Source organism: Peromyscus leucopus, chromosome 4 (genome assembly GCF_004664715.2).
Source record: "Peromyscus leucopus breed LL Stock chromosome 4, UCI_PerLeu_2.1, whole genome shotgun sequence".
Lineage (NCBI taxonomy): Eukaryota > Metazoa > Chordata > Mammalia > Rodentia > Cricetidae > Peromyscus > Peromyscus leucopus.
In genome coordinates, this window is record NC_051066.1 from 15,993,032 (window position 1) to 16,016,470 (window position 23,439).

Sequence of the window (23,439 nt, forward strand, 5' to 3'; positions counted from 1 at the left end):
GCGGGCACACCCAGGGTCAGGAGACAGGGCTGTGGTCTTGCTAATTTAAAGTCCTGGAGTCCCAGACTGGTTCTCAGTGCCTGCAGGTACAGCTGCAGCCAAAGCTTTGATTCCAGAGACAAGAACCTCTTTGGACAAAGGTAAATTTTTGCTATTTGAGCCTTCTGAGGGAAAACTTTCCCTGCTTTTTGTCTAGCCCTGGGTGCGTCTGGAGACCTTGCCATGGATCTTATGATTGTATAAAGAAGGCTCTGGTGGGCAGAGAGCCAAGATGCCCAGTACAGAAACACCATTGCAGACAGTGCTCAATGAAGAGGTATTTAGTGGGGGTGGGGGAGAGGGAGAGAGAGATGGGGAGAGAGAGAGAGGGAGAGAGAGAGAGGAGAGGAGAGGAGAGGAGGGGGGAGAGAGAGAGGAGAGGAGAGGACAGGGGAAGAGAGAGAGGAGAGGAGAGGACAGGGGGAGAGGGGGGGAGTTCGAAGGTGCACATACCTCATGGGAGCCAAGCGGAAGGGGAGAGAGGGAAATGAGTGGAATTTTCCCTTAAGATACATCAGGGCATAGGGTGGTGCCAAGGGGCGGGATCAGAATATTAACTGTAGCTGGGGTTATCTCTGGGTCCTGCCTGGCCCACTTGTAGAATCCTTGGTGGCGCCTCTCTGGACGAAGAGTAAAGGAATACACAAGTCAGAGAGGCACGTTTGCTGAAAGATGCTCAGGAATTCTCAGCTTAATAGCAGGAATTGTAGTCTTCACTAGCTGTGGGGAGAGCTAGAACACAGATGGACGGACGGGCACACTCTGCTTTCCTCTAAGCCTGGTGCACAAAAGGCACCTGGGGTGATGGAACTTCCTCACCATCCAGATGTGGCAGTGGATGGCATTTCAAAGCCATCACCGCCTGGAGACCTAGGACCACACCAGTCACTAAAGGGATGGGAGCATCTATTCAGGGCTTGCTGGCCTTGAAATTTGTTTTGTCTAGGTACACTTTAAAACCTTAATCTGGGGACTAGAAAGATGGCTCAGTGCTTAGGAGCACTTGCTGCTCTTCCAGAGGACCAGGGTTCACCCACACTGGGCAGCTCACAACTGTCTATAATTCTGGTTCCAGATGATTGCACTTCCTCTTCTGACCTTCACAGGCACCTGGCACAGACTTGGTGCACATACATCCAGGCAAGCAAAACACTCATATACATAAATACAATAGATAGGTCATTAAAACATTTTAATGTGAATATGGGGTGAGGGCTTAGGGAAGCTCTTACTAAAGAATTTTCATACAATTCTAGGAGCCTATAAGAGAAGAATATTTTTTCTTTTCTCTTTCTTTCTCAGGGCCAGGCAACAATGGCTTCCTGTCCACCCTTTAGTGAACTTTATCCTCCTAATGAAAGCTCTGAATGGGGTGAGATGCACAAAGAAAGTAAGTGTGAATCACAAACCAGTTTGGATCAATCTCCATTTACTCTCGCCAAAGACAATAGGGTTGAAGGGGCCTGTTTTACTTTCTTTCTCCCTCCCCACTCCCTGAGACGGGGTTTCTCTGTGGAGCCTTGGCTGTCCTGGAACTCACTCTGTAGACCAGGCTGGCTTGAAACTCACCGAGATCCTCCTGCCTCTGCCTTCTGAGTGCTGGGATTAAATAAGGCGTGCATCACCACCGCCTGGCCTGTTTCACTTTCTTAACTACAAATCTCTTTGTTCTGGCTGAAATACCCAGAAACCTACATATTGAAATCTCAAGGCACTTAGTTCTTTTCTTATTAGTTATACATAGACTTGCTTGTTCCTTCACGCATTACAGCAAGCCATAGTTGGGACAGATGTTAAAGTGGTCTAACTCAAGGCCCAGGATGTGGCTCTGGGTGGTAGCTGAGCTAGTTGGTCCTGGCCACTTGGACCCCACCCCTTCAGGCAATGGGGCAGAGCTAGCTTTCCTAAGCCCATGCCATTGGGGCCTACTCTCCCATGCCTGTGGTAAGGAGGTAGGGTGAAGAGGGGATGGTGTCCCCTCTCCCATGGTGGGTGGGATTAGCTTTCCTGCTGCAGTGTCCAGCAAGGGGCAGGGCCAGCTATCCCAGGACCGGTGAAGGGTAGAGCTGGCTCAGCACAGGCCTCAGATTTCAACACACATAGTTCCTATGACCCTCTGTGGTTACACGAGCAATGGACAATCAGCCCAGTCCCTGGCTGCTGTTGGGCCACTGATGCAGACATGACCCACTGAAGTAGCCTGGGTCTGGATGACACTATGGCCCTGTGTGGCTGTGTAGACCACCCAGATCAGCTCTCAGACACCAACATGGCCACAGGATCGGCCCAGACCTTGGGTATCTGTGTGGCCTTTGATGGTTACATGGGCCACAGACATCAACACAGACCCCGACTGTGGTAGGACCACAGACCCAGACATGGTCCTTGGTATCAGCCTGGGCTTGGATGTCACCATAGCCCCAGGTAGCAGCGTATGCCAGATTGGCATGGCCCCTGTTGTAGTGAGGTCCTCAGACACCAATAAGGTCGCAGGCTGTGGCCTAGACCTCTAGCATTGGCTTTGATGGTATCAGGAGGCACAGACATCAACATAGACCCTGGCTGCTGTAGGGCCACACAGACCTAGTCATGGCCCTCTGCAGCAGCTCTGGCACAGACCACACCATGGCCCCAGCGGCAGCACGGCCCTAGGACACCAACATGGCCACAGGATGTGGCCTAGACCCTGGGCATCCGTGTGGGACTGGTCCTGTGGAATGATAACCACAGGATCTCCATGACTCAGGGCAACAACAGGATATCCGAGAGGAGTTTCAGTGAGGGCCCAGTGATGATAGTGTGCCAGAGGCCAGAAGTCTTGAACCAGACTCATTGCAATGAATGTTTTGTTGGTGGGGCTGATTGGACAAAAGGGTCTACTGTATGACACACTGCAGTTCCCAATGCCACTAGGATGAAGAAGGTGTCGGAAAGATGGAGGAGCGAAGTGAGTTTTTTGTTTGTTTTGAATTAAGTTTGAAGGGGCATGCTGCAGGGGTGAGGGGCAGATATGGAGGGACTGGGAGGAGAGCAGGATTGGGGTGCATGATGTGAAATTTCCAAAGAATCAATAAAGGATTATGTAAAAAAAAAAAAGAGTTGCATGTGCATTTTGATTAAAACGATAAAGAAGGAGATTACACACATACTGATGACTGGTTTAAGCAGTTTTGGTTGTTGTTGCTATGCAGAGACTTTGTAAATCAGGAAAAAATAACTTCAGAAAAACTGGCAAGAGTCGAACATCTCTTGCAACCAGGAATGTATTCAGTTCTTTTCTGTGCCTTGATCCATACACCAGCCCTGCCCTGTTTCCCTTCCTTTGTTTTTATGGCCATTTCTTCTCAAAACAATATCTATGACAGAAATTCATAATTCATTGTTATTAGAATGGAGCCCAAACCTTAAAGCTAATTGTACCCACACCTGTGTCTTGTGCTTTTCTGTTATCTGACAGGTCAACTATATCCCAGAACCTACAAGATCCATGACTCCCAGCATATGGTGTGGGTCCTGACAGGAAATTCTCTAATAGCAGTGCCTGCTAGCAACAATGTCAAGCCTGGTAAGTGACATGCGAGGGTACGGTTACTCCTGAAAACCATCAGGTCCACTGCGAGTGGACATGAGCCTGCACAAGCCTTCTGCTCTTTCTTACCTGGTCACCAATCTGATGTTCAGAGGAAAGGCAAGGCGAGGAGAAAAAGATGGTCCCCCTGCTACAGAGGAAAGCAGACATAGAAATGACAGTGCAAGGGCCGACGACTCCCCTCACTAAAGTGTCTTCAAATAGGAAAGATTTGTGTTCACAATCCCTGTTTCCTTTTAGAATGGCGTTCCTTTACATTCCAGCTGGCATCTACCCACATCCATAGATTCAAACTCTCTCATCTTTCCACTGTCAAAGTTACATGCTCTTCTCTCTTGGCATCTCTGCTTCTAATAATGGTGAAACATTCCTTCTTCCCATCAAAAGGAAATCCATCTTAGCCTTGTCTCATGTCTTTAAAACTTCCATGTTTTATTTAATTCCTCTCTTAACCTTGCCCATCACAGAGAGGCCCCTCATATCATATCCCCAGTCTCAATACTAAAACTTCCTCTTCATTCCCACTTTCTATTCCTTCTATCATTTATGATAGTTGGTTTTTCATTAATATGACAGCCTATCCTCACCATCAACAAAAATAGTTTAAAAAATACTTAAATGTTGATTTGGGCTAATAAATTCAGAGTTTTCAGAGTCTTCTGCTAGCTTCATTGCCTTTTTAGGCCTGTGCCAAAACAGACACATGGTAAGGTGGAAAAGAGCTACTCTCCTCATGTTTTGGACAGGAAGTTGTGGGGAGTTTCCAACCTTGTTGTTTTAAAGAAACATCACCAGAGACCAATTATGTCCTGCATCTAATAACTCATTCAACTGTGAACTTATTAATGGATTAATACATTGATGGAGTTAGAACTCTCATGATCTGATCATGTCTCAATAGTGCCACCAGGTCATGTGCAAGCCTTCATTATATGAGACTTTGAGTTGAGTATTTCATATCTTGCCCTAAGCCAAATCTCCAATGTCCACATAGTACTTTGTCCTAGGTGGATAGTTAGTAAGTAAATTTTGAATGGATTTGTTTCCTGTCCTCTACCAAGAAATAGATACATAATGCCCAAACTCTTGGGAATCTCCTCCTAAATTATTAGATAATTAAATTCAACCAAGACTGATAGAAAACTCACACAATGGGAACTTAAATAAGATAGTGGTTTATTTCTTTCATATATGAAACTAGTGGGTCAGGCCAGACTGGGTTCCATGTTGGCTCCATGACGCCACCAGAGGCCAAGTATTCTATCTTTCTGCTTCACCAATCTTAAGTTTACCTAAGCTATCACTTGATGTAGGTGACAAGATGTGACACGTGAAGTATTTCCAGGTGAGTCTAATCTCTGAAGGAACCATTTTAGAAACCCTACAGGATACTTCCACTCATATATCAGGGGCCACATTAAGTGCATGACTTTATTTAGATGCAACGATAGTAAAATATCTTTATTTTTTATTTTTTTTATTTTTTCCTTTTTTTAAAATTTTATTTTATTTTATTTTACAATACTATTCAATTCTACATAATAGCCACAGATTCCCTTGTTCTCTCCCTTCTTGCCCCCTCCCCTTCCCCCCAGCCCACTGCCCATTCCCACCTCCTCCAGATCAAGGTCTCCCCCAGGACTGGGATCGACCTGATAGACTCAGTCCAGGCAGGTCCAGTCCTCTCCTCCCAGATTGAGCCAAGCGTCCCTGTATAAGTCCCAGGTTTCAAACAGCTAACTCATGCAATGAGCCCAGGACCTGGTACCACTGCCTAGATGCCTCCCAAACAGATCAAGCCAATCGACTGTCTCACCTATTCAGAGGGCCTGATCCAGTTGGGGGCCCCTCAGCCTTTGGTTCATAGGACATGAGTGGGAGCAATGAAGGGCGAGGGTCGAGGGAAAGAGAGAGGGAGATCCTAGCTGGATCAAGAAAAGAGAAGGAGAACAAGGAATAGGAGACCATGGTAAATGAAGACCACATGAGAAAAGGAAGAAACAAAGAGCTAAAGAGGCCCACAGAAATCCACAAAGATACCCCCACAAAAGACTGCTGGCAATGGTGGAGAGATAGCCGGGACTGACCTACTCTGGTGATGGGATGGCCAAACACCCTAATAGTTGTGCCATAAACCCCATCCAAGGACTGAGAAATCTGGATGCAGACATCCAAGGCTAGGCCCCGGGTGGAGTGCTGGGAGTCTAATTAGTGAGAAAGAGGAGGGTTTATATGAGTGAGAATTGTTGAAACCAAGGTTGGATAAAGCACAGGGACAAATAACCAAATGAATGGAAAATATCTTTATTTTTGAGAACAATGTGCCCAGGTGACAACTGAGGTTCTGGTGTCAAGAAGAAAAAGGAAATTCGTCTCAAAAGAGCAACTAATAATCATCATTATGTGGCTAATGTGGGGAGCTTTGATGGAGAAGATGATGATGATAAAGATGATGATGATGATGATGATGATGATTTGGAGGGCTAACAGGGTGTGTCTCAAAGGACTAAATTTTTTTTTTTTGGGGGGGAGTGTTGGTTTTAGCAGCACTCTTACCCTGCAAGGAAAAGTCACAGAACACAGTAAAAACCCACTAACAAGAGTTTCATTAAGAAAAGGAGAAAAGGACAGGGTGTGATCAGGCCTGCTGGAAAGACATGTGAAGAGGAGAGGGAGGGTACATGGGATCTGCCTTTTAAGGACTACCCTGCACATGCGCACATGAGCCCATGTGGCTACTCCATGCATGTGCATAGAACATGTGGTCACGCTGCATGTAATTTATGTGACCATGCAGCACATAGATTACATAGGACATATGAACCTGAAATGACTAGGTGGAAATGCCTAAGTGTCTCTCGTCGGGGCATGCGTGAACATGGGGACATGGCTAGAATTCCTATCAGGGAGCCTGACTTCTCCCCCATTTTCCTTGTGTTTCTAGTCATCCTTAGCTTGATAGCATGTAGAGATACAGAATTCCAAGACAATGAAAAAGGTAATCTAGTTTTCCTGGGAATCGAGAGCAAAAGTCTCTGCCTCTTCTGTGCTGAAATCGGGGGCACACCAACTTTGCAGCTTAAGGTGAGTAACTGCAGCTGGCGAGGGAGGTATATCAATTAGACTTTTATTTAAGGTGGCTTATCAGGTTACAGAATAAAAATGATATCCCTGCAAGTTTGCACTCTTCAGAGTAGGAAAGGAACCCTCACCTGGCTGGTCCCCAAATAAGTAACAATGCCACTGAGTAGATACAGCACTTATTTTTCTAACCCCAGAGAACAGGATTTAAATGTGAAAAGCAGAGCATCAAACCATGGAAATGTTTCTGAACAGTGAAGGAACAGTGGCTTTTCCATCTGTAGTCATTTTGTAACTTTCTCCTAGACATCCTCAGAGATGATGCTAATATGCCACACTTAGGCAAAAGATTGCTAATCTGGACTTTTCATAATGCATATTTGTATCTGTGTGCTAAAAGAAAATATTTATAGATAAAAGTCTCATCCCTTGCTAATGACGGAAATTGCAATGCATACATTCACTTAGAGGTTGGGAATTCAGGCTGGCTGGCGCAAAACTGTAGATGGATGCATATCCGAAGCCTTCCACCGCTACCCCATTCTTTTCCAGGGAACACTATGTCTCAAAGAATCCATACCCCCTTGTATCATGGGATGGTTGGAAAAAGCCAGGCGATTTGGAAACTCCTGGGTGCCTGTTCTGAAAGCTTGCTGTCTTTTCCTTTGCCTGTATCCCTGACCCACGTCCCTCCTACTGGGCATAGCATTTACTCCCATGATGTGCACTTAGTGCTCGGTTGCTGTAGCCCCTCCCTGGTCCTCCTCACTAACAAGCCTCTTTCTTATCCTAGGATGTAGACATCATGGACATCTACAATGAGAATAAAGCACAGAAAGCCTTTCTCTTCTACCACAGCACAGAGGGCTCCACTTCTGCCTTTCAGTCAGTCGCCTATCCTGGCTGGTTCATAGCCACCCCTTCCACAGCAAGACAGGCAATCATTCTCACACAGCAGAGGGGTGAAGTTAATAACACTAACTTCTACTTAGAGTCTGAGAATTAGAATCCAGCATGGGACATATGTGGCTGAGTCCAGGACAAAGACTCAAATAGTTGGAGAATCTTTTACTTGAAAACACAGCAAGGCATCTTAAAAGACCACCACGTCACCTCTTCTCCAGACATCCATTTCTGAAATGCCTCATCTGAACATCATTCCAGTGTGAAGCCCAAGAATCACTTTCATCCTTTCCTGATCTTGCCTCACCATCCGTTCAGCTACCACGTACAGTCAAGTCACCGTCTTCTTACATGCAACTCTCCCTCCCTGTGCTCACAGCAGCCCATGGTGCAGAGATGTGGATTCCAAGCAGTCAATGCAAGAGTCTTCCTTCTTAACTTTATGTATGTTTGTTGTAAATATGACAAATACCTAAAAGGTAAATATCAAGAATGAGGCAATAAATATAAAAGAACATTTTCTGTGTCTTGATGATCACAATAGATTCAGAACATCATCAGCTAATAATTTGACACACAATGTACATTTTTATTATGGTGACTGTTAACCAAACTGAATATAAACTGGGTCCAACTTTCAAAGAGTAATTCACATCTATTTGGATTTCAAACTAATTATACTGTCTTTATTTAACCTTGTAAAGTGATTGGAAGTTGAAGGGTCAGCTCTGATATTTTCTTGTGTTTTCTGGAATTTCAGGAGTGTCGGTGGGCTAGTTTAAAGTCAGTTGCCTATTGTGTGAGGGTTTGGGGGTTTGAATAATAATGGCCCCTATAGACTTAGAATGCTTAGGTACCAGGGAGTGGAACTGTTTGAAAGGATTACAAGAATTAGGAGCTGTGGCCTTGTTGGAGAAAGTATGTCATTGAGAATGTACTTTGAGGTTTCAAAAGCCCATTGCCAGGCCAGAGTCTTTCTCTCTGCCTATATATGGATCAGGATACACAACTCTCAGCCCCTTCTCCAGCACCCCATTTGCCTGCATGCTGCCATGATCCCTGCCATGATGATTGATGATGGACTAACCTCTGAAACTGTAAGCAAGCCCCCGATTAAACGTTTTCTTTTATAAGAGTTGGCAAGGTCATGGTGCTTCTTCACAACAACTGAACAGTGACTAAGATAGAGGGATACTTTAGCTAGAAGCCACATGGATTGCAATAGACTATGAAATCCTGAATACAGACATGAGCGTGGGCATCTCTCTTCCTTCAGACCCCAATATGCAAAGCAGTGCCTTAGGCCTTGTAATGCTGCAGACCCACTGCTGAGCTCAAAGTTCTTGGCCAGGAGAAATATGTTCCAAAACCTGTGTTGGCATTATCTCCTGTAACAGCATCACCAGTGATGCTGTTCAGGATGTTCCTTGAATCCTGCCTTACATCTCATAGCTTACCTCTTAGTCCTGTCATTATTAGGCAACAAGCTTCAAGAAGGCATTATATGACAGTGTCTTAATTAGGGTTTCTATTGCTGTGAAGAGACACCATGATCACAGCAATTCTTCTTTTTTTTTTTTTGGTTTTCCGAGACAGGGTTTCTCTTGGTAGCCCAGGCTGGCCTTGAACTCACAGAGATCCACCTGGCTTTGCCTCCCGAGTGCTGGGATTAAAGGTGTGCACCACCACCGCCCGGCAGCAATTCTTTTATAGGAAAACATTTAATTGGGGCTGGCTTACAGTTCAGAGGTTCAGTTTGTTAACATCATGGTGGGACATGGTAGTGTGCAGGCAGACATGGTGCTGGAGAAGGAACTGAGAATTCTACATCTTTAATCTGCAGGAAGTGAACTGAACTAGGTGTAGCTTGAGCAAAATGACCTCAAAGCCAGCCCCCACAGTGACACACTTCTTCCAACAAGACCACATCTACTCTAACAAAGCCATAACTCCTAATAGTGCTACTCCTTATGAGCTTATGGGGGCCAACGTACCACAGAAGCTTGCTATCTCAGTCACATTGGTCATCTCTTCCTGTTCCCTAGGACATCTGGGGAAGGACAGTTGCAGGCCCTGCTTGGTGCTCACACATGCACAAATGTAGATGTGTCCTATGGAGAACCCTTGACCAATGTGTGTGGGAGCAGGTCAAGGATAGCTACCCTCTTCTCTTCCTCTCCAGCACAACTCTGTGATACTCTCTCTGTTGTCCCTCAGCAGGTCTCAGTAGGAATAAGGTGGAGTCCCAAAAACTGAACTGGAGACTCCTCCCTGCATTGATCTCTCTCATTTTCCTTTTCAATTCCCCAGCTCCAACTCCAACTCTTCTTCCCTGGAGTAGCCTGCCTTCCTTCCTTCCTTCCTTCCTTCCTTCCTTCCTTCCTTCCTTCCTTCCTTCCTTCCTTCCTTCCTTCCTTCCTCCCTCCCTCCCTCCCTCCCTCCCTCCCTCCCTCTCTCCTTCCCTGCCTCCTTCCCTCCCTCCCTCCCATCTCTCTCCTTATTTATTTATTTATTTATTGAAGGAATTTTTAAATTCATTTTACATACAAACCACAGATCCCCTTCTCTTCCCTCCTCTTGCCCCTGCAGGCTCCCTCCTCCAACTCATCCCCCATTCCCTCTTCCAACAAGGTATGGCCTCCCATGGGGAGTCAGCAGAGCCTGGTACATTCAGTAGAGGCAGGTCCAAGCCCGTCCTCCTCATCAAGGCTGTGCAAGGTGTCCCACTATAGGTAGTGGCACCAGGAGTCTAGTTGAAGAGAGAGAAGAGGGATTCTATGAGCAAGGGGCATCAAGATCATGATGGGGAACCTGCAGAGACAACCAAACCAAACTAGTGGGAACTCATGAACTTTACACCAACAGCTGTGGAGCCTCCCTGGGACTGGACTAGTAGGCCCTCTGCATAATTGGGATAGTTGTGTAGTTTGATCTGCTCAAGGGCCCCCTTGGCAGTAGGATCAGGATCCATCCCTGGTACATGAGCTGGCTTTTTTGGTCCCTGGAATAACTTTCCATTGCCACACATTCATACCTTTACCTCAGGATCTGCTCTGGAAAAGGATATTCTATTTTTCTTTTCTACTGTCCATACCTGTGTTGGATTTCTTCCCTCTGCATAGAAATTAACAGAAGCTAATGCCTTCACATGTGACTCTAACATATACAGCACTGCATAGCCCAACTGATATGACCTCTCTCTCTCTCTCTCTCTCTCTCTCTCTCTCTCTCTCTCTCTCTCTCTCAGTTTTTCAAGACAGGGTTTCTCTGTGTAGCCCTGGCAAATCCTGTAACTTGCTCTGTAAATCAGGTTGGCCTCGAACTCACAGAGATCTGCCTACCTCTGTCTCCCAAGTGCTGGGATTAAAGGTGTGCATCACCACCAACTGGCCTGTTATCTCTTCTTCTTTCTTTTTCCCTATTATATTATTTTTATTGCTCATTTGGGAATTTCATACAATGCATCCAATCACACTTACTTCCCATTCCACCTAGGTCTACTCTCCCACCCTTGTGGCCTGCCCCCCCCCAAATACACCAAATACAATTTGTGTTGCCCATGTACCCATCAGAACATGGTCAAACTCTTAGTTGCTAGCCCCTTAAAAATAACTGAGTCCTTTCCCATCCCCCCACTAGCAACCGACAACTGTGAAGAGCTATACCTCAGCATCTTTATCACAATTTTTAAGAACTCTCCTCATTGGTTTCCTGTGTAGACTGTTTCTTATTGGGGCAGGGGAGGAGGAGAGGTTGTTGTAGAAGATTTCAATGTCTTTCATTCTCAGTTATGAGTCTGTGGTCATCAATACCACTGCAACGGATGCTTCCTTGCTCATAACAACCAGTAGCAGCATGGATCATGGACTTGCATATGGTTTCCCACAGTAGCGCAGGCAACAGAGGCTGGCATGGCCTCTGACAGTAACAGAGACTATGAACATCAACATGGCACCAGGTGGCATCTTGGACTACAGACACTAACATGGCCTTGGATAGCAACAACGGGCATCAACATAGCCTGCTGGGGCAGCCCAGACCATAGATAGCAGCACAGCCTGGGCTGTAGCCTGGATCATGTACGACAACCTGGCCTCTGGTGGCAGCATGGACCTTGGAGGTCCTTGAGAAGGCCCAATCCAGAAAATGAACCATTCTCCATCTTGGACATCCTACACACACACAGACACACACACACACAGACACACACACACAGACACACACACAGACACACACACAGACAGACAGGCAGGCAGGCAGACAGACAGACACACACACAGACACAGACAGGCAGACAAACAGACACACACACTGACACAGACAGACAGACAGGCAGGCAGACAGACAGACACACACAGAGACACAGACAGACAGGCAGGCAGACAGACAGACAGACACACACAGACACACATACATACATACATACAGACAGACAGACACACACACACCGCTCTGTTTTTCCATTCTTCCCACCTCCCCGTCACACCATTATGTATTGAAGTAGCATTGCGAACTGTAGTGTGTCACACAGTATGTCCCACATCCATACAGTCTCTGGTGGCATCACAAACCATGGACTTCATTCTGACCTCTAGAGGCTGCATGTACCACAGACATTAACACAATCCTAGCATGGATTATGAACACCAACATACACACACACACACACACACACACACACACACACACGTATATATATACATACATATGTATATATACATATGTATGTATATATTGTTTAAAGAGCTTTCTATGCAAATAGTCATTGTAACTAGTCTTTGGCCTGGTTCAAGGTCTCTGGTATTGGTGAAATTATTAAGGCCACTCCACGTAGTTAGAAGGGAGGTTTATTTAGTGGCGTAACTTACAAGTGAAAGGATAGGTAGGTTGCAGGGTCTGGGAAAGGTGTATCGCAGTCTGGCAGTGTTCTCTGGAGAACTCTGCTCGGTCTACCTCCAGTGTCCAGGGTCCAGGAACCAAGAGAGCCCCTGCATCCGGAACTCGGGTCTTCAGGGTCCTCTCTCAGCCCCGCCTTGTAGGTGTGACTGTTACCGAAGCCTCAATGGGGGTTGGAACTTCCAGGTCAAAGCTGGAATGGCTACCCACTACACTCTGGTTTCTGAAATACCATAAATACTGGACTATTACCAAGACTCTTCTTGGATATCCTATTGTTTCCCAGAGTCAGGGTAATCCTTCAGCTAGGCAGGGCGACTGAGGACAGGATCCGCTAGAGCTCCAGGCTGCTGCTGGCTCACGTGGTATGACCATCGTGCCTTCAGCCCCTAGGCAGCTCCACAGCAATAGAGGCTCTATGCTGTAGGCTGGGTCTGTTAACCTAAGCTTGGGACTGAGAACCCTTCCTAGGAGCTGCTTCATGGTCCCGATGCTCTTCTCTGAGTTTCTTGCTGCAGGACAGTGCTCTGGCTGGTGCTTGAGTGGTGGCTCAGCAACTGTGGCTCCTCCTGGTGGCTGCAGGGGTGACAGCGAGAGGGAAGGGGCACTGGTTCAGCAGCAGCATCTCATCTGTGCACCGAGCCCCGTATGGCTGCTTCAGGTCATCAGCTGTGGCCTGGTGCAGGATTCCCAGAGCTGGGGGATGTGGGAGAGACTCCTCCACTGTGCTTCTTCATAGAGATGGCCAGCTCCTTTTGTTTGCTTTGTCTTCTTAACACCCCAAATCTGAAGTGTTTGGAGGCCACACTTCATCTCTCCAGCCAAAGGCAACACCTTTTCTTCTTTGAAGTCACAGCAATTTTACTTTCTTATGGAAGATTTCTTTTGTTTGGCTTTGTACTGTTCTTGACTGCCGCATAACAATTCCTCAAGAAATGTCACTAAAATAAATTATCACTGCATAGCGTGCGTCTTGCATCAATACCAAAGTGTGTTGGCAAAATCTTACATTGTAATGTCGGGCAGGGGCAGCATCCAACTCCAAGAAATGTCTAAGTAGACATTAAGTTCCTCAAGGAACATGGAGCTGAAAAGCACAGAAAGGCTGTTTAGTAACATCTCATTTCATTTCCTCATCTTTTTCATACGATACTTGTGACCCTAGGGAACTGTGGCCATGAAAGGATGTCCACTCAGGAAGAGGTGGGTGCAGACTGAACAGAACTGACTGTTCCTGGAGGCCCCCCCCACCCCTGGCAAATAGTGTTCACTGCCTGCCTCTCAGAGTGTTCTGGGTATAGTCTGAGGGTTTGTACTTTGTCCAAGCCCTCCATCACATACCTTTAGGTACATGCACAACATCTGAGTGACATAGGGGGAAGAATCCAAAGAATTCGTTGAGACAATATTTTTCTAGGACAGAGCAAGGACTAAGAATAAGATGGCTCCAAGGATGACCAGGAGGGACTTCCAACAATGAAGGCCAACACACAGTAGGGCAGGCTACAAAGATTTTGAGTTCTCTAAGCACAGAGGTGCATAGAAAGAATGGCCAGTGGTATTGAAAACATAATGTAGTCCTGGGTTGTGTCCATAGACAGTCCAGAAGTGTCATAGACACTGGACATGAGTAGGAGAGAGACAACTCGTCCACCTGAGCTATCTTCGGTGTTTGATACAGGAGGGGAGTGGTGCCATGCAGAAGGAGGAAAAAGAAGGGAGCAGCCCCAGACTCAGGAAGTGTCCAGATATCCCGTTCGCCTTACTGGATTGATGTATACAGTATTTGCCACTTGAACGTAAGCTAGGGACCAGAGAAGGAGGCTCAAGAGTAATGGGTTTCTGCATGGTCAATATCTGAAAGCAGTTCCATAAAGCCATGCCCTAAGATTTGAAGGAGAAAGACAAATTCCTTGTCTGTCTGTAGCCTGAAGAGAATTAGTGTATCCACACTTGTGCACAAGAAAAAAAAAAGATGGATAAAGGATGCAACATGGTACCATCTCTCCTGTTCTAATCTCTGAATCACATGTCCTGATGACTTTTCCTGTAGTTTATGAAATAGTCTAATACTGCAAAAGATGCTGATGCTATTTTGCCTTCTAAACTGGAGGCATGGTGACCATATTCAAGCCTAGGACTGCTGAGTGTGTCTAGAGAGGAGATTCACCCTTGTGTTCCAGTTTCCCCCTGAATTTCTTCCATCCAGCAACCTGAGTACAAAGCCATTTAATCTGTTTCATAGGCTTTTATTCTCTTCCATCTATTCTTTCCTCCAATATGTTTGAGATAACATCTACACCTTTCCCTTTCCTCACATCCGATTTCCTTTGTTATTTGGAAAATCCATTTTAAAGTCTCTACAACCCCTGTCACTGACTTGGGTCATGAAGGGTATCTTGATTTTGTTTATAATATAATATAATATAAACAGCAGGCAAGTGGTTTCACTTGCACTATCGACAACGACGACGACGGAGGAAAAGTGGACATGCTGAAGAAGTAAAAGCCACCTTTGGGTCACCTTTAGGGATGGGAAGTAGCCACAGAAACAAGTGGGCATCACACAAGGCACAAATGCACATAGACATCACAGAGTGTCCCCATAAAGATGACTATTAGTGCATGTCAACTTAAAATGTGTGGTAACAAAATGCTATTTCTCTAAGGCAAGATCTTCCAGTCCTAGCGTAAGGGAGAAGTGACAGCTCCCCCTCCTCCTTACTGGCAGACAGTCATTACTCACAGCACTACATACAAAAGGACACTTGGATATAATGTACTTTGGTCATATGCTGCCTCTACCCGCTTGCCTTCCTGCTCCTTAACAACCCCCTCCTGGACCTTTGTCTCAAAGGGCCATTTCACTTCTGCTTTCATGACGTATATCTCAACGTGCTTTATGTAGCTATAAAAAAATCTAGGAACCACAAACTAGAGGAATATTTGTCTTCCCGAAACAGACTTCATTTGCTTAATATGATTATCTCAAGTTGTATCTCAAGTTTTTCTGCAAGTCACAGAACAAAAGAAGTGTAATATGTGTGTGTCTATTACACTTCTTTTTGTCCATTCCTTTGTGGATGGACACCAAGGCTTCTTCCCTCACTTAGTTATGGTGAATATTGCTGCATCAAATACTGATGCACACGTATCTCTGTGACATGTTGACTTGGGCCTTTCAGGTAAATACCCAGGAGAGGCAGAGCTGGGTCACATGGTAGATCTACTTTTAATTCTTTGAGAAACCTACATACTGATCTCCATAGTGGCTAGATTAGTTCACATTTCCATCATTAGTTTACCCCTCACTACGTTGTCATCGTCATTTATTGTCATTGTGTGTGTAATGATTGCCCAGTACCTTGCTGAGGTAACCAAATGCTAGTTATCTTACTAGAAGATGTTCAGTCACCAAGCACATGGCAAGGATCTCATGTTTTGAAAACTTACAACTTCTGTTAAAGCTAATTTCTTTTTACACTATTCATTCTTTTCGCTTTAAACATGTCAGGCCAGTGAGATGACTCAGAAGGTAAAGGTGCTTGCTGCCAAGTCTGGTGACCTCAGTTTGACCCCCAGTACCTGCATTCTGGAAGGAGAAAACTGGAGCCTGCAAGTGGTCTTCTGACCTTCACACACACACACACACACACACACACACACACACACACACACAATCACGAACACCTACACATGCACACTTACATACACACACAAATAACTGTAGTAACTCTTTAAAATACTGTTGTTATTAAAAATACATTCATCAAATAGATCTAAATTGTATACCCCAAAATACTAATTTCTCTTTTCCTCAACTCAGAGGTAGCCACTATTATGTGTTGATATCATTCTGGTTCATTCAATATGAAAATATGCTGCCAGGTGGTGGCTCACGCCTTTAATTCCCAACACTCTGGAGTCAGAGGCAGGCAGATCTCTGTGAATTTGGGGCTAGCCTGGTCTACAGAGTGAGTTCCAGGACAGGTTCCAAAGCTACACAAAGAAACCTTGTCTAGGGAGAAAAAAAAGAAAGAAAGAAAAGACTCAGTGCACTTCTCTGTGTGCCGTTGTGTGTCTCTAAGTTTGTGTGTTTCTTATCCCCATGTATTTCCCTGGTTGGTATGATAGACTACATGTACTTCCCCACTCAGCCATATGTTTGAATAGATATATATCCTGGCATGGACAGCTTTAGTTCACTCTCCACAGTGGCTGCTGAGTTTCCAACAAGCTTGTTTCAATGTCAGTTGCTTGGCCATTCTTTCAGAGATAGACAGGGAGGTTGTGTCATAAACAGTGGCGATGCGTATCTTCCTGAAGACCTCATTGCAGGTCTGCATATCTTGCATATGCATGCAAGGCTTTCTTTAGAATAGAAGAGTGAATTGAAGGGCGGTGGAGTAGGTACATTCTTTATTTTCAATAGAGCTCTCTCTCTTTCTTAGGTATGGCTTTTCCCCATTTAAACACTTCCAAGATGTCTTTAATCTTGCTTGCCTAATGCTTGCTTTTAGATTATAAGAGTTTTGTTAGCTCAATATAACAGATGTATATCTTATTGTTATTGTAATTTGTTCACCACTTATTAATAAGCCACCCACTGTTCAGCACACTCTATGTCTGATTTTCCACCCAAACCTATTTTTGGAGCATCATTGACAACACCTCTGTCTGTTGACTAATCCAGAGGACACTAGCATTTCACCTCAGACAGTGCTAGAAACAGCCCCACTCCCCTCACACCTTTTACTCATATACCAAATATTCTGCACCAAGTCCTGCCTTGGTTTTCCCAACCTAACTAGGTGTCTATTCCCAATCCTGCTTCCTGATTGCTCCTCGTGTGACTTCTAGAGGTTGAGGCTGCTCTGGAGTCACCTTGATTGCTTCTTCTTCCAAATTATTTCACTAGGTGGTACTACTTGTCCCATGAACTTAAGTTCTAGGTGTAAGCTAACAGATGATCTTTGGCCTAGAACTTTCTACTACACTGTGGATTGGAACTGTGCTGATTTGTACTGTCTCATAGCTTACAAATAGATATGTGGCAAGCGGAGCCATTAATGCTCCCCACAGCCTGCCTGTTCCCACACCCAGTTTCCTTCTCAGTTTCTCAAGACAGAAACCAAAGAGTCATCACTGATTCCTCCCTTTCTTAAAGCTCAACACTCCATCAGAAAGCTCATTTTTCAGATTGCCTCTGAACTACATCTCATTCTACCCATCCTTGTGTAAGAACCCTGCCACTCACCACTCACCAGGCAAACACCACAGTTCAGCTGGATTGGGGGTCAGCTGCTGAACCCTCAGTCCTCAGCTGTACCCATTAAAGCCATCTTTTACATGGCTACCAATATTTAGACTCTCCCAGTCTTTCCATCTGCACATACTTGGCAGACTTGGCTAGATAATCAGGCACAACCTCCCTGTTCTGGAAATCTTGTTCTCTAACAGTTATGCTAATCTTTCAATTCCTTGAACATGCCAAGTTCTTTAAAGCCTCAAGACCTTTACATGTATGATGCTCTTTCACATCCCTACACCTGGATGGTTGGTTTATACTGCACTGTCTCCTTTGAGTCATCTTCTAAACACCATGCCCTAAGCTCTCTTCTTCCATCGCTTGTATTTTTCTCTCTCCAGTCTTTCTTTACACAGCTTGTCTGTATTTTTCTGCCTTTGTCTTCCCCTTCTTTCCCCATTATAAGGAACCTGGTCACTGGGATGTTTGCCAATTTAACCACTGTGTCAGCAGTCCCCAGTGTAGAGTCTGTTACATCCTTAATACATATCTTTTGAATGCACTAGTCAGTTAATGAATCAAAACCTCCAGATGTGTGAGCTCAAGCAAAACTTTCCTCTTTGTAAGTTGATTGTCTCAGATATTTAATATGCTAATGAAAAACTAATGTGACTAGCTCTACTCAAAGTAAAATCCACCATCCTGCTCCCAACCTTTGACGTCACAGAGCAACAGAATCTCTATCTGCGCACAACTCCTTTGTAATCACTGACCCTATCCATGTTTCTCCCAAACATACATCTTATGTGGTCTTATGAGAAGCACATTGCACGGCCAGGCTGCTGTCTACCTACTTCCCACTGAAAACCAGATGATATGAAGAAAGCCTCCACATTATACTCCTCCTTCATTGTTTCCACTGTTATGAGGGCCATCCTCACAAGGCAGAGCACATGGCACTGAGAAGCTGCCCACAAATGGGTGTGACTACCAGCCTCATGGTCTTTGTAGAATGAACTCACATTCTTCATAATAAATTAGTCTATAAAAAAAAACTAGCCTTGGTCTTAATTCCCAATTGGTGCTTAACTCGATGATGGGGTGAAAGATTCCTACCCCTTCTCAAGAGACTAGAAATTAATATAGCAAAAGTCTAATCCTTGGTCCACTCCACAATGCACTGGTATTAATGGATGCTTCTTACTCTAGATAGGCCTAATATTTGGGTTCAGCCTTAAATACCAACTAGTCATAAGCATCTTAACAGTACTGGTGAAGGAGAATGGAATATTGGTTGGGACAGCAAATGTGGTTTAATTATTCAGATAGAATATCATGATGCATACTCGAGTGTGCCACCAGGGTCCAGTTGTGATGGGTTCAGGTATACTTATCACACTGTCCTAACTGTATGGGTCTAAAATCATCAGAGACACCTCTGAAGTCCAGCAAAGTCCAACTTTTGGACTTACTCCTGGAAGACAGTCATCAGAGAACTTGGAGAAGAGTGGTGTTTAGGTGGCATTTAGGTAAAACAATGTTTAAAAATCAAAGCAAAAAGTGTGCTGTGGACAGGGTTTGCATCATGGTTAGGAATGTGAAGTTGATCCAGGGACTGTGTCTTCTCAAAGTATAAAGTTAAGACAGTTATAGAGTGCCTTCATCTGGTACTGTGGGCCCAGGATGGACATAGTGACTGTGGTGGTTTGAAAGAAAATGTCCCCCCCCCACGCCCACTTCAAAGTGACACTCTTAGGAGGTGTGACTTTGTTGGAGGAAGTGTGCCACTAGGGGGCAGGCTTTGAGGTCTCATTGCTCAAGCTTCTTTCAGTGTGATGTTCAGTTGACTTGCTGTTGCCTCTGAGTTGAGATGTAGGATTCTCAACACCAACACCATGTCTGTCTGCATGCCACCATGCTCCACGCCATGATGATAATGGACTGAACCTCTGAAACTGTAATAAACCTCCCTCAATTAAATGTTTTCATTTATAAGAGTTGACATTGTCATGGTGTCTCTTCACAACAATAAAAACCCTAACTGTGACTGTGGCTGTTTATCTGTGACCACTGATTATTAACCTCCAGCAAATTTGGGAAGAGATGCTTCATTCTTGGGGCGCCTAAGAATCCAAGCAGTCCTAGTTCTGACTGCCCATAGTGGGAAGAAAAATCTCTGTATGAATAAGAAAGTAACAGTCATTCATCATGCTATTTTACATGAATAATTAAATCGTGTGTTCAATTTTTGTGTGTGTGTGCCATTCTCCTCTACCAGTAAATCCTTGCAGGAATAAATATGGTTCCTGATACTTTGCATCTAGCTTTGTCTGTGCCTTGTCAATACAGCCTCATGAGTAGTGTGCTGATTTTTCTTTTGTTACTAGATGATGCAGGATCGTCAATCTTTCTCAGCCTTAGCCTTGATATGAGGAACAATGACTATGGTCCCATCAACTCTCTGCTCAATGAGAAATAGTAGTTCCCTTGAAGTCAAAGAGCCTTATCCATGGCTAGAGTTTATTTAATGGTGGGATTTGTAAGAACAGGTACCAGCTGCCTCCTGATGAGCAGTGCTTAGGGGCCCATACACAGGTATCCATGCATTTTGGTCTTGGTGGCTTCTCTGACAACAAACATGCTGTGCTCTGACTGCTGAGGCAGGACTTCCGGCCTTCGGCTAAAAGGGCGTGTGCAGGTTCCTGTCTCTAGAAACTTATTCCTGGTGAGGCTTTGGAAGGGGACATGACAGAGCAGGTTGCAGACCAGGTCAGAGAATATCAAAGGAAGAAGGTGAGGGAAATCCCCAGAATAGGAAAACAGGGAGTAAAATGGCAGAACCATTTGGCAGGTTCTACCAAGCCGGGTGCCTGGAAGTTTTCCTTCCTGAACATGGGATCTCCCTGCAGTCAGAGAATACATTTTTCTAGGGTTGTGAAGTCCTGGTAAAATGTCTCCTTCCAGCAAGCTTCACTTCCTTAGAGCCCAGGGCAGGTCACCAATGGCCAACTTAGTGTCTGATGATACACTCAAATCCCTTTTTCGAGAGTCCAGAAAGTTCTTCAAACCCTGGTTCCTAACTCTTCCCAGTGCTCTTTCTTTAAATACCATTGACTGGAAAGAAAAGTATTTCAATAGGATGTAGTCATGCTATTAGCATTGTGTATGGAGTACGGAATTGATATGAAGCAGCTGTGAAACTTTAAATCATGATGCTACCCCTACAAGATGGGAGAATTCAGCCATGCCTATTCACTCACCTGAACTCTAGACTTCTCTGATTTTTTTCTCTGATTTTTTAAAAAGCACCACAAATGTTGTTTTCAATGGAGACTGACTGGTTTTGATATAATTTGGATAAAAAGAGTCAACCCAAACTCTTTGATTTATCTCTAATAAGAGTTACTGGGAGCCGGGCGGTGGTGGCGCACGCCTTTAATCCCAGCACTCGGGAGGCAGAGCCAGGCGGATCTCTGTGAGTTCGAGGCCAGCCTGGGCTACCAAGTGAGTCCCAGGAAAGGCGCAAAGCTACACAGAGAAACCCTGTCTCGAAAAACCAAAAAAAAAAAAAAAAAAATTGTGCCGGGCGGTGGTGGCGCACGCCTTTAATCCCAGCACTCGGGAGGCAGAGCCAGGCGGATCTTTGTGAGTTCAAGGCCAGCCTGGGCTACCAAGTGAGTCCCAGGAAAGGCGCAAAGCTACACAGAGAAACCCTGTCTCGAAAAATCAAAAAAAAAAAAAAAAAAAAAAAAAAAAGAGTTACTGGAGTCGAAGTTACTCCTATGTAGACAAAAAGCTACAGGGTTTCCAGGAACCTTTCATTCCTTGGCATTTAACATCTGGAATTTGAGTTCATTAATTAGAGTTTTTATGTTTGGTAGGTATGATGAGTTCCTGTACTATGGGACATCTAGCCACATGTATAAGACAGATGGTCATCAGGATCAGTGATATGAAATAGAGGTAGTTCTGACAGATTGCGATGTCTATAAGTTTGTTGTATTTTGACATTTTAAATATCAATAGCAATATAGAAATTAAATTGATTGGACCAGTTAATACCCCCTTTTTATAGGAAGTGTTATTATTTGTGGGTCTAAGAGTTTGGCTCTAAAATAGAGGTGCCTTCAAAATGGAAGGTTCTGGGGAAAGGCTTAAAATAAGTCTCTGTTCACCTAAAACCTGGATGTTTTATACAGTTTATATTGAATGATAATCATTTTAATAACAAAAATGTGAATATTTTTAAATGTCAAGTCTTGGTTTTAATGCAGTAGACTGTTGTGGGATATTAGTTTACACTGTGAAGATGTGTCACTGTGATTGGTTTAATAAAGAGCTGAATGACCAATAGCTAGGCAGGAGAGGTAAGGTGGGCATGCAGGAGAGATGCCAACAAGATATGGAGGGGGTCAGACATACAGAATGGAGGAGAGGTAAAAAAGCCACATGGTAGAACATAGATTAATAGAAACAGGTTAATTTATGTTATAAGAGCTAGGTGGGAACAAGCCTAAGCTAAAGGCCATGCTTTCATAATTAATAATAAGTCTCTGTGTCATTATTTGGGGGCTGGCAGTCTCAAAAGAAAGTCAGACAAGAAAGACCTGTTACAGTAGACAGTCAAGGTAGGCAAGCAGTCATAGAAAAATCTTGACGAAGAGATCATACTTGTTGGACTGGCTCAGATATTTGGCCCAAGAGGGAGTCACCTAAGACACAAGATGGGTGACCCATGTGGGATCCAGCCCTTTCAGGGCAATGAAAATGGAACAATGTACACTTCTCAGAGGTCTGATGACCCCTTGTCTCAGCAGAGCAGCTTGACCACAGCCTCCAGATCCCCCCAGCCTCCATAAGATTTTGCTTATTGCAGTCTCCTTTGCCCGAGACAGTCACTTTTTCCTTAATACTCTCCTGCCTTTCTCCCACCCAACTAAAAGCACCCTATAAATCCCAAACTCCTCTTTGGTGGTTCTGCATTCCCTTTTCTTGGGGACAGCCTGACAGTCATACCCTGAGTAAAGCTTTGCCTTTTGGCCTCAGCCCAGCTCTTGTGGTCTGGTTCTCTCGTTAAGTCACACAGTAATACCATCCTCAGTTGTAGTTTTATAAAACCAAGATCATTGTTATTTCTACTGTTTAGAAAGTGAACCAAGGACCGGGCGGTGGTGGCGCACGCCTTTAATCCCAGCACTCGGGAGGCAGAGCCAGGCGGATCTCTGTGAGTTCGAGGCCAGCCTGGGCTACCAAGTGAGTTCCAGGAAAGGCGCAAAGCTACACAGAGAAACCCTGTCTCGAAAAACCAAAAAAACCAAAAAAACGAAAGTGAACCAAGGAAAAGATGTCAGATAACTTTTAAGAGACCTAACTAGAAACTGGTTTAAAAAACATTATAGAAGAGCTATCTAGCAGAAATGTGCAAGAGGGGTTCTGAGTTCTGTTTCTTGTAGTGCTCAGTTGTCACAGTGGTAGAAGATGAGTAACACCTAGTTCTTCTGAAGTCTACCTGGATATGTTCTCAGAAGGATTTGGCACAAATTTTAGGTAAAAAATATATGACTCTAATAGTTTCTCTCTTGAAGTTTTGTAGCACAGGTGATGGCTGAGAGAACCTGCTATGGCCCTTTTCACTGAAGGTAAAGGGGGCTCTGACTTACTGTCTTTTCCAGGAGGACTGAAG

At 44.7% G+C, this 23,439-nt stretch overlaps 1 protein-coding gene across 3 annotated transcripts; it reads left to right on the forward strand.

Moving 5' to 3' along the window:
* Il36b (interleukin 36 beta) lies at positions 1–8,129 on the forward strand. Of its 3 annotated transcripts, none has more exons than XM_037204734.1 (5): positions 1–140; positions 1,342–1,429; positions 3,497–3,604; positions 6,573–6,712; positions 7,503–8,129. In XM_037204734.1, exons 2-5 carry the CDS (start codon positions 1,354–1,356, stop codon positions 7,713–7,715), a joined length of 537 nt encoding a protein of 178 aa, XP_037060629.1. In that variant the 5' UTR covers positions 1–140; positions 1,342–1,353; the 3' UTR covers positions 7,716–8,129. The 3 variants fall into 3 exon arrangements, with proteins under 3 accessions (XP_037060629.1, XP_037060628.1, XP_028724693.1); XM_037204733.1 differs by lacking the exon at positions 1–140 and adding an exon at positions 223–316; XM_028868860.2 differs by lacking the exons at positions 1–140; positions 1,342–1,429 and adding an exon at positions 2,953–2,986.
* The last annotated feature ends 15,310 nt before the right edge of the window (positions 8,130–23,439 follow it).

Excerpts from the sequence above, each read along its gene's own strand:
- Il36b (XM_037204733.1), top strand. The coding sequence starts at position 272 with ATGCCCAGTACAGAAACACCATTGCAGACAGTGCTCAATGAAGAG. Across the intron at positions 1,430-3,496 it reads GGGTGAGATGCACAAAGAAA|GTCAACTATATCCCAGAACC; the intron begins GTAAGTGTGAAT and ends GTTATCTGACAG. Across the intron at positions 3,605-6,572 it reads TAGCAACAATGTCAAGCCTG|TCATCCTTAGCTTGATAGCA; the intron begins GTAAGTGACATG and ends TTGTGTTTCTAG.